This window comes from Pterocles gutturalis, unplaced genomic scaffold (assembly GCF_000699245.1).
Source record: "Pterocles gutturalis isolate BGI_N339 unplaced genomic scaffold, ASM69924v1 scaffold26092, whole genome shotgun sequence".
Taxonomy (NCBI): domain Eukaryota; kingdom Metazoa; phylum Chordata; class Aves; order Pterocliformes; family Pteroclidae; genus Pterocles; species Pterocles gutturalis.
This window is the reverse complement of record NW_010116185.1, coordinates 819-12,208: the sequence shown is the minus strand read 5'-3', so window position 1 is coordinate 12,208 and position 11,390 is coordinate 819. Positions and strand designations below refer to the sequence as shown.

The window sequence follows — 11,390 nt, the reverse complement described above, 5'->3', positions numbered from 1 at the left end:
CAGGAATGAAACTACCTTCCTTCCTCTTCCCTTCCCTGAAGGGGCTCACTGGAGACCATGTAGGCAGGAACCAGAGGGGTAGAAGAAGTCCAACTTTACTACGTTACTGCTTTTTTTTTATAATCTGTCTGGAAGAGCTTTTCCTAAAATTTCTCCATTTCTTCTTTTCTCCCACTCCCACCTGCTCCCTGCTGGTCCCTCGCCTTTTCTTCCCCTCCCTTTGGTGTGGAGCAGCAGGTCCTTGAAGTAAGTATAGAAGTTCAGAAAGGGTTTGCCCGTGCGTGCATTGCTGTCACCATGCATTTCTGTCACTGTGCATGCCTTGCCTCCTCACCTCCTTCCTGTCTCTTGCTTTCCAAATCCCTCTCTCCTTATGCCCTCCCTATGTCCCAGGGCCCACGGCAGAGCGATGTTTTTTCTGTTACACAGTCATTCACAGGGTGCTCGTCACTGGTTTGATACCAAATATGAACCCTTGATACAATCTCTGTATTATACTTCTTATTTTTCTCACATCCCTTTTCTCCATCCCACTCAAATCATGATGGTGGTGGGAAGAGACATCTCAGAAACCATTAGTCACGTAAGAGCAGCTTTCTAATACCTACAGCAGCCTTTCCCCTGCAGAAATAGCAAGTCCACAGACTTTGCTAATATTCACGCAGCCAAATCTTTCCAGCAACCTGGAAAGCAGCAAAGAGACAAGGTCCCAAAGAGGCTAAGAAAGCAGTTGGAAGCTGCTGAATTTGTTTATGGTCCATGAATTGAGAGGAGGCCATAGGGAATACTTAGGGTTATACTGGACTGGTAAATGGCATAGCCAGTCCCCCGAGGTCCTGTGTGTACTAATCTGGGAGAAGGCTCCTTCTTCTTGGTTAAACAAGAAGTGACCTTGGCTAGTGCTGATTCATCCTGTGCACTGTTCCCAGCTAACTGAATCGCAGAAGTTTTGCTTGGCACATTGTCCCTCTTCACCTGAAATTGCTGCCCTTGGCAATTAAAAGAAATGAACCAATTTTAAAGACGACTGATCACTGGGAGACTAAAAATAAATATGGCACAGAAAGGAGTCTTCACAAGTAAAATGAAAGATCCCTGGTGAGGACCTGGCAAACATGCAGCAATTAAGAAAAGCATATGGGCAGTGCTGTGGGACAGCCCTGGGGGGAGCAGGATCCTGCAGGCTCACCCTGTGGTCTCCAGCACCCATACAGGAGAAAATGCCACCATCCTCATTTGGGGAGCAGCCAGGAAGGGTAACTGGTTTTGCCCAGTCTTGCAAATTTTAAGATACAAGGGGTGCGCAGAGCTGGTCTCCACTTAATCAGTTTGGGCATTTCTGCCTCCTCCCTGGCCAATGCACACCCAGCCCCTTTGGAGCCACCTCTGCAGCCTAGGGAAGGAGGAGCTTCCTCAACTTTAAACCACACACAGAGATACAGTTTCTCTCATACAGGTACAGAATAGGTATGTACGTACTTTTGCTTTTTTTTTTTTTTGCTGTTTCATTTCTCTCTTGGGAACGTGATTTCCCTCCTCTCTGCTCCCTGGAAAGTGCGGGGTCCGATACCACCTCTCTTTCCTCTGCAGATCAAAATGCTGACGGACAGAAAGCGGGAGCTGGAGCATCGCCTTAGTGCCATGATGGAGGAGAATGACCTGCTCCAGGGAACCGTGGAGGAACTGCAGGACCGAGTCCTCATCCTGGAGAGACAAAGCCATGACAAGGACCTGCAGGTGAGGAGGCAGTGATGGGACAGGGAAGCAGGTGGAAATGGAGTAAGTTTGGGGTAAAATTGACCAGGAAGATAGGAACTGTGAGACAAAACAACTGGAAGAATAAAATGGCTCACGTAAGCAAGGCAGCAAGCAAGGTCTTGGGTGTTCCCCAAAGGGACAGATAGCAGGAGCCACAGTGGGGCATCTTGACAGCGAAAAGCAGTTTGGGAGGGAGATCTGAGCAAGGGAATGGGAAAGGGTGCTGTAGAAATGAGGTAAATGTAAAGAGAAGCAGAGAACTCTGGTTGCTGTTAATTTTACTTAATTTTTTAGTAGTAGAATTGGCTTCAGAAGGGGCTTCTTTAGACCCCACTGTCCCAGAGGGCAGTAACTGGCCTTATAGCTCTGTCTGCTCAGATGGTTTCCCAACGAGCCCTATGGTGTTCACAGCTGTGTGTCACTAAATGTGAGTTCTCGGAGAACAAGCTGTCACCTCTGTGGCTTCAGGCATCCTAGTAGAGAGCAAGACTTCTCCATTTCTTTTCTGTGGATTGACAACCACTGGATCCCCAGCTCTCCAAAAGAGCCCTGAATCTTTTTTCCATTTTTAAAATATAAATTTGTATGTGTATATGTGTATAGATTTTTTTAAAAACATGTCCATATCACTTTTCTTTTTGGATTAATTTCCTGCTGGGTTGTTTTCAGCAATTTTTTTAACCTGAGTCCCAACTTCTTCACAATGTTCCTCATTTTAGTGCTGATTAACCTACTATTTTTATCTTTCAGGATATTCTGGAGTCTAAGCAGTGTCTAGTGACATTTGGAGATTATTAAGCTCCAATAAATAGCAATACCAGCCAAAAGTACTTTCCTCCTGGCTGGAAACCCTCTTTCGTGACACCCATTCCTCCCTCTCAGCTCCTTCACAAACCAAGAGATTCATCTAGTCCATATCACCTCCTCTAATTTTTTTTTCCTGCTTCCTTTACCAATTCCTTAATTACCTTTGCAAGCTGCACCAAAGCCAGCTAGAGCTCCAGGAGGTGCGGCTGTCCTACCGACAGTTGCAGGGGAAGGTAGAAGAGCTCAGCGAGGAGAGAAGTCTCCAAAATTTCAACACAACCAGCACGTCCCTGCTGTCTGAGATAGAGCAAAGCATGGAGGCAGAGGAGCTGGAACAAGAACGAGAACAGGTATTTTCCCTCCAGCCCCTGGGAAAGCCCAGAGACCTCTGTGACCAGCCCCAGAAGGAGTTTAATCCATTTGATCTGGCTTTGGAGCTGAAACAAGAGCCAGAAAATTGGGGTTGTGGTCCCAGCTCTGGTATCAACATACTTCTGACCGTATGAAAGTAAATCTTTGCATCCATTTCAAAAACAACATAGCAAGCTAGACAAATATTTGTGAGGTTTGGTGATCACATGCCTTACTTCACTGTGGAAGGAAGATCTCCATGGCCTTGATGTCCCAGGCTAATGTAGGCTCTCTCCTTCCAGCTGAGGCTGCAGCTCTGGGAAGCGTATTGCCAAGTGCGATATCTCTGCTCCCATCTCAGAGGAAACGACAGCGCAGACTCAGCAGTCTCTACAGACTCCTCCATGGATGAGTCTTCAGAAACCTCATCAGCCAAAGACGTCCCAGCCGGCAGCCTACGGGCAGCTCTCAGCGAGCTGAAAAGACTGATACAAAATGTGCTGGATGGGGCAGACTCCACGGTAAGTTGGTGGTGCAGGGAGACCTTGGCTTGTGTGTGTCCCCTTGCCCAAGTGACAGAGCTTGCTGCAGGTTCCCATTGGATCCTGAAGTCCCCAGTCTCTGAGAAAACCTCTGTGGCCCACAGAGATAGGCTGTCACAGTGCCCAGCCTGCTCTACGTATCTCAAACGGTCAGCCAAGAGCCAAGCCAGCACGTGGGATTTCAGCTTGCAGTGGTCAGACCACTGTAAGTTTCAAGCTCATGTAACTGTCATTCATCTGGGAGTCATTTTGGAAAATTAATGAAAGTAGGCTTTCTTTGAGATTTACAGTAAGTTAGAGTTTCAGTGCGGAAATATTGCAGATTGTCTTACATATCACAGTTCAGTTATTTCTCTTGGGATTTTCCTAACCTTGCTTTGTTAGCAGTAGTGTCACAAAAACGTCATAACCCCTGTGGGGGTAGGTTCTGCCCCTGTGAATTGACACTGGGTACGATTGTCTTGGAAAGAGCTGCCAAACTCAAATCCATTGACAGGTGAAGGGCTTTGCTGACACATGATGGTGTCTGTGGGGTATGGCCCTGGGGCTGCTGGGGAGGAGGGGATGGCATGGAGTACCGCTCAGCATCCCCAGGAGTGCAGTATTATGAGAAAACACCTGCCTTTTTGCAATACCTCAAATCAGGCCTATTCCCATCACCCGCAAGCTGGGTGCATTGCCAGTATAATTTATTTGAGATGCCATGGTGAGGAAGATAGTGCAGACCCTGCAACTGCAGACCTGCATGGGAGTACTCACCCTCCTCATTTCAGTACCTGCAGCAGCTAGTAAGAAGGCTGAGCATAGAGATTAAGTTGTATTTGTTAAAAAAAAAATAGGGAGTCCTGCAAAAGGTCCACAAACATGGAGACTGTAGCCATATGTTACCAAGGGGTCAGTAGGTCTCTCTGTAAATTTGCTTTAAGCTAAGGTGAGAACATGTCTGCATGCTCTTTTTATCATGTGTAGAAGCAGTACCCTTGGCTGAGCATGTTTCCCCTGTGGATGTATATGGGAACAAAACTGAAACTCTGCCAAAGTCACATTCACACTTTCTTCTTCCTTGTTTAGTACCCTCCATCCCAAACTAGTACCAAATTAATGCAACTGCATTTTTTAAAGTGAAATCTGAGCAAGAGATTTCTCTCCCATTCTCAGAGCTCTCGACGAAGTGATGACGACACCTTAGAGGAGCAGATCAGGCGAACAAGTGAGGATTCACGAGCCCTGAGGGAATTAATGGACGGAGAACGGGGAAAACTGAGGCAGAGTTTGGAGGAGCTGCAGCGACTGCACAGCCAGGTTAGCAATTCCCACACTTTACATGTGGTCTTGTAACACCAGGGTTCATCCTCCAAGACATGCCTTCCATAGAAGAGGTCAACATGATAAATAACCCAGGAGGATTTGGGCCAAAACCAGTTATGGTTGGATGAGGGAGCCTCTGTTGAACCCAGGGCAGAGCCTGCTTGTCTGGATGCTGCACCTCCTTACATACAAGGCCTTGACAGGACACCAGAAGGGAGCAGCACACTTGGTTGTTGCTGGTTTCCCCAAACTCCCCAGCCAGGATGGACCAGAGGAGCTGCCCTGGATTGTAAGTCTGGACTGCGGTCTCCGCTTTTAGGGGTCTCTGACTACCAAAGCTCTGAATATTTAGGGGGAAAAGGGAATACTGCAGTTCTACTTTCTTTTCACACCTCTGTGCTATATGGAGAAAGATGGGGCGTAACTACAAATGCAGCAGACATTGCTCTCAGAGAAGCACTCCAGCCTCACACAGCAAGTACACATCTCCTGCAGCTTTTGCCCATAACCCAGCCTTGCACTTGCTCAAGGTTAATAATTACTCTTACCTCCCATAGAAGAGACAACATCATCTTCAGTTCAGTGCTAAAGAAAATCAATACGCATGGAAATCTGGTCCATCCAGGACAGCAGTGCTTTGCTGCCTCTGCATCCCTCTGGGCTGTCACAGGTATTGATAGGGGAACTCCTCCTAAATGGTTTTTGGGACCTCGTAGCACCACACACATTCATTACTCCTGCCTGAGAGCAAGGTGAACTGGTGGAGACAGGAGTGAACTGACAGGAGTCACCCCTGCCTCTGTCTACACTGGAAAGCAGTTTTCACGCCTTCTGCCTGGTCTGTTTCCTCCCTCTGTGGCATCCCATTCTGACCTGAAACACAGACAAAAGCAGTTAAAACCCCAAACCTATCCCCAAACACACGTGTTTTGGGCCTGTTGATCCACTGTCCCCTGGGATTTCAGCAAAACACTCAGCACCTTTCACATGGCTCCCACCACTGCTCTCCATCACATCATCGCTCTGAGGTGCATCCTCTGCTGGGCCATGGGAGGGCACAGCTCGGGCAGAGCTCCCTGGTTCTCTGGCAGCCCCGGCACACAGCAGGGACCCTCTGCACACAGACAGGGTGCATTTGCACCCTCCTCCCCCCTACCCCGACCCAGCCATGCTGCACTAGCGGCGGATCCTCCCACGCTGCTGATGTGCTGAGCCCTTTTTGATTGTCTGCCCTCTATTTAAAGATTTCTTTGAGAATTCAAGCACTACTGAGCTGCATTTAGAGAAAAGAGGTAGGTCAAACTCTGGAAGGGTTTCCAGGTGGTGGAGTAGCATAACAGAGCGTGTGTGTGCCCTAGACAAAGAAATTAAACGTGTATGAAATATTGCAAGGCTGTGCTAATGCAATCCTTGCATGATTTCACACCCCATTAACTCACTCTGCCCAGGACCAAAGTGATAGATCATTTCTCAGACTATTTAAGACTCTGCACATATTTTAAAGTTTAATTAAACCTGTACGATGTGCCAATAACACCTTCCATGGCGTGAAAGGGAATATTCACGTCCTTTGTCTTCAGCTTCATACTACTTCAAGAGACATAACGAACCTCCCCCCAAAAAAATTTTTTTTGCTGCTAAATGATGTATGCAATAATTTAACCCAGGAAAGATCAGAATACAACAATCAGAGGATGTGTGCACAAGACAGACCACTTGGAGAGGGGCAATATTTCAGTGCTCACGCCATACTGGGTTTAAAGCCATTGGGACAGCAAAGTCACAGGTGGGTCCTGCCCCACACAGCTGTCAGTGCTGTTGCTGTGTGTTACTGAGGCTGTCCTGGTGACTCATCTTCCTCAGACCAACGCTTCAGCATCCCAAGGCGAGGTGGCATTTTTCATGGGTGATTGCACCAGCACTAACAGCCTCCTCCCAGCAGACACAGCTTCTCCCACAAGCAGGGGAGCTCAGCCTCCAGGTTGGCCCATGTGGCTTTCCCCCCCCCCCCCTCGACCCTCCCCCCCCCCCCCCCCCCCCTGTCCAGTCATAGTGACTTTGTCCAAGCAACCCTGGGTTTCACTCCTTCCTTCTGCCCACAGGTCACGCTGCTGAGCGTGGAAATGACAACGCTGAAGGAGGAACGGGACCGGCTGCGAGGTGCTGCTGAAGACAAGGAGACAAGTGAACGGCTCCTACAGGCCATCAGGGACCGAGATGAGGCCATTGCCAAGTAAGTGGTATGAATAGCCAGAGCCAGGCTGGGTTAGCAGATATGGAGTGCCTTAGCAGGAGAAGCCTCCAGGGTGGTTTATTCCCAGTCTCCATGAATTTCAGTAGCTGTTACAAAGTGATGGGGTGAGTCTCGGCTTTGCTGGAGCTTGGGAGCAGTGCAGGAAATGCCGATTTCCAGAGATGCCCCATGGCAGGATTGGGGGCATTTGGGAGGATGCTGTGAACCATGTTTTTGCCATCTCTAGTGCTGGTCTGTGTCCCAGGAATGAGGAAAGGTCTTCAGGCAACCAAGTGGAAACACTAGGTCTGCCTTATTTGTCATATTTTCCTTCTTCTGCTCGTCCAGAAAGACAGCTCTGCTTTCCTGCCCATCCCCATTACAGCCCTGCTTGAGCTTCTTCCCTAAATCATTCCGCTGGTCACTCACCCTCCTTTCCTGTTCTAGGGTCTTTTTTGCATCTCCAGTCCTGTAGTTCTCTAGTTCTCCATTCAGGATTCTCCCATTGTTCTGACTTTTTATTTTCCTCATCCTCCTTGCAGACCTGTACAGTTCTGCTACACTGTACCCCCATTCCCCCAGCTTGCCAAACTGCCCAGAGCACTCTTTGCCCTGAGGAGAGGGGCAGAAACATTCACCCCCCCTGTGCTCTAGGTAGAAAGGATACATCTGATAATCTCTTTAATATGCCAATGGGCCAGGACACCATCAGTCCATCTCCTTATGGAAATGCCTAATACTCAAGCCCTCAGCCAGTGGAGGAGGAACATGAGCACATTGCATCCCTGAGGATGTGGGGAGCTGAATCAGCATGCACAGTCCCTTCACCATTTTTAAGTGACCAATAATCAGTGATACTTTTTCCCAGGTAGCTGGCTACAAAATTCCCATTGCTGTCCTCTGTAACACCTTCATCTGTTGGCAAAAATCAGGAGCATCCCAGCTGTACTGCCGGGTGCAAGAGAGGTGGTTCTGACATTTCCAGTGCGTGTGGGCTGCTGGTTCTGCTGTGGCTATGGCAACGTGCTGCCATCATGATAAAGCTCCCGGTAATATCCAAGCAGCAACAGGGAGCTTCACAACAAAAGGCTATTTAAGGTGCTCATACCCACAGCCAGGACTGGAACGGTACAGCTTCTCCACGGCAGTTAATGACCCTGCTGGGACAAAGCACTAATATTTACAGCTGACTGTCCTGCAGTGGCAGGAGCCCAGAGAAAAGGGGATGTGACAAGTGCGTACGGGTGAGTGGCGGGTGATTAATGAGCAGAAAGGGGCTGCGATTGAAAGCAGACAAGAGAGTCTTGTTGCTAGAAATGAAAGCATCCCTCCACAGAGCGAGCGGGGCTGCTCCCGGGCAGCAAGCCACCTAGGAGACTCGTGATACGCTTCCCACCTCGCACCTCAAGGGTTAAGTCACTTTTGTTGAAGCCCTCCCCAAAAAACCCCCTAGCTCTGAACAGAAATAAAATCACTGCCTGAGGCAGACATCTGGCATGGAAAATTTTTAGCTTGAAGCTGAAATCTGGCAACACAGGAAGCAATAGGAAAATAGGATCCTATAGTAGGAGCTGTTAAGCAACCGCTACCTGGAATATAAACACAAATTCCCAAATTGCTCTTCTGCAGGGGAGCACAAGGGGGCTATTAGGAGGCAATGAATTAGCTACAGTTAATAAGATGCAATTATTCCTCCTGAAAATGTTTGCAAGGAAAGATGGTTCCCAGCAAGTCATGTCACGGTTTCCCATCACACAGCAGTTAATTGAAAACGTAGGATTTGTGCTCACCTGTGTGCTCCCAGCATGGTGAGCAGCATTTCCTCGCTTGGGCAGTTTAGGAAATTGGTCCTTTCTGGAGGACAATTCTTTTCCACTAGCCAGTAACAGCTGGAACATCTCAGCCACTGAGCACTCAGGGCCCTTTGGGTAACCTTGGCCATGGCATCATTGCCCAGTGACCACCAAACACCTGCAAAGAAACACAGCAGCAGTGTTCCCAAGGGCCAGCACAACCCCACTGAAATTGGGAACTTTCCTTAATGCATAGCATTTAATTCAAACCATTTTAACAGCTCATCATTCTTCAAAAGCATATGCTGTGATAAACTTCCTTCATTTCTTCCTTCCTTCAGTCCAAGTCCCAACTGAGTTGTAGTCTTTGAGGAGTTGTTTTGGTTATTTGTTTGGTTTATATTGCAATTTATTGATCAAGTGATCATACACAGGTCGTTGGGGGTTTAGCACATACTATTTCCTTTCCTATGCATTAGCAAAGGAAAAAATATTTGTACATAGATTCTACTTTGTTTCAGATCTGCATTTCTAATGGAAAATTCTCTATGTTATCCAGGCACACTGTGTTATCTTACACAGCAGTGTATCTGAATATCTTTTTCTGTTTTTCATAGTGTGTTTACCAGAAATCTTTTGTTTTAATTGTAATGATGTCTACAGTTCTGTCCCACTCTTCAGATAAAGAGGTTGTCCAGAATATAAAGGAGATGAAGACCTTAGGATTTGGGGACTTGGCAATGAAATAAACTGTTGACTTTCCTCGAGGATATGTTTAACACTTACTTTAACAAAAAAAAAAAAAGAAAAAAAATCATATGCCTCAATTTCTTGCTGTCCCTCCAGGAAGAATGCAGTGGAGGTGGAACTGGCCAAGTGCAAGATCGACATGATGTCCCTCAACAGCCAGCTGCTGGACGCCATCCAGCAGAAAGTGAACCTCTCACAGCAGCTGGAGGCCTGGCAGGTGAGCAACCCCCGGTCACCACAGGGCAGGGTCCAGGGGGCACGCAGCCCAGGAGGCACCTTTGGATTATTTTTCCCGACTCCCTGTGGGTTTGCTGCGTTCTCAGCCTGAGCATCCATAGATACAAGTGTTTGCAGGAGCCAGTGATGCTCAGGGTCATGAAACACAGCCCTCCCCTGCTCAAAGCCTTTCAGCTGTGAGCTCTGAATTAATTATACAGGAATACCCATTTAAAATGGAGAAACAAACTGTATCTCATGGCTGCATGCAGCATGGGTAACACACACTTTGCAGACAAACCTGCTGTTCCCTGGAGAGGAGAGGTGTCTGTGCAGGAGATGTCCCTGGGCAGGCACAGCCTTGGGGACATGTGGGCACAGCACGTCCTTGCATTTTCATAACAGAGCAGAAAGGTGGGAGGCAGAGAGGTTGTGGTGATTGTTTTGTGGTATAGCTGCACTGTTTTCATCAACTCTGAAGATCCAGCAAGATGGAGAAGCTAAAATCCCAGCTCTCCACCAAGGTAAAAAAACCCAAACCCACGGCAGTTCAGCGGCTGCCCTGCAGATGCTCTACTTGGGGCCGGGGGGGAAACCCATGTAAAGGCAGAGAGCCCTTGAGAGTGGAAAAAGCTGTCTCCTCCTGGGACCTAGCACTGAGGGAGGGCTCCTTTAATAGAAAACAAGCAGATACAAGGGAAAAGGTCCAGGCCAGTTTCAGTAATGTGTTGCAGTCCATGCAGGACCCCGACTGTACTAACAACCAGCCTGAGCAGCAGAAACCTCTCCCGTACAACCTTGCTCCTGTTTCAACTCCACTGTGTTTTCGTTTCTCTTTTTTTTTTTTTTTTTTCCTTTTCTTTTCTTTCTCCTGCTTACAGTTTGCTTCCTCAGGGCTTTTTACTATTTGGCTCCTTTGGTTTCTGATCTAGTGGCCTTTCTCAGTTCCTGTACCAACAGCTTTAGTCGTACACCCCTCCTGCCTTTGAGGTGAGCTCCCTGCACCCTTGCCAAGCACCTGCCATCCCCTCACCTGCTCCATTCTCTGCCACCATCACATGCATCCGTCTCTGTCCTCACCATCGTCTGGCAAGAGGGGCCAGTGGGGGGTTTCCATCACCCACCAATATTCTGCACACACACCCCCCACCGCAGCACCAGGCCAGGGCACAAGGGGCAGCGTCCTACCCCCCATGGTGAGGCTTTACTCCCCCAGGTCACGCCAGGAAAAGCCAGGCTGAGGTGCACATATTATTAATCCTTTGTATCTGGCATATCTAGTATCTGGATAACTTCTTGAAGTACAGACTGGGATTTTACTTCTCAGTCTCATTATCTAGTAAGTGACATTCAGTGCTCTGCATAGGAGCTGTCTGTATCCAAGTTCTGTGTCAGTTTGGATGGGTGGTATAAATTGAGACCTACTTCCTAGTACACTCAGTATTAAGCTGGGGATATTCCAGCACTAAGGGTCTTAACAGGTATTTGCTTTCTCACTTCACACTATGTCGTCTGATTGCAGCAGTACAGTAACTCCAGTCCTGCTCCCATCAGCTCTCTGAGATGAGGATCAGGCCCACTAGCACTGCAGAAAGTTGTCTCCAACATACTGACCTAAAGTGCTATTAAGCA

At 48.0% G+C, this 11,390-nt stretch overlaps 1 protein-coding gene across 1 annotated transcript in view; it reads left to right on the top strand.

Moving 5' to 3' along the window:
• CCDC64 (coiled-coil domain containing 64) overlaps window positions 1-9,759 on the top strand; it is a gene marked incomplete at both ends in the record, with an annotated part of 36,939 nt that extends 27,180 nt beyond the window's left edge. The window contains 7 exons of the mRNA XM_010075444.1: window positions 235-246; window positions 1,591-1,737; window positions 2,736-2,915; window positions 3,219-3,437; window positions 4,617-4,760; window positions 6,869-6,999; window positions 9,639-9,759. Coding sequence (XP_010073746.1) covers window positions 235-246; window positions 1,591-1,737; window positions 2,736-2,915; window positions 3,219-3,437; window positions 4,617-4,760; window positions 6,869-6,999; window positions 9,639-9,759 — 954 coding nt within the window. The remainder of the gene's footprint in view (window positions 1-234; window positions 247-1,590; window positions 1,738-2,735; window positions 2,916-3,218; window positions 3,438-4,616; window positions 4,761-6,868; window positions 7,000-9,638) is intronic.
• Window positions 9,760-11,390: the final 1,631 nt, after the last annotated feature.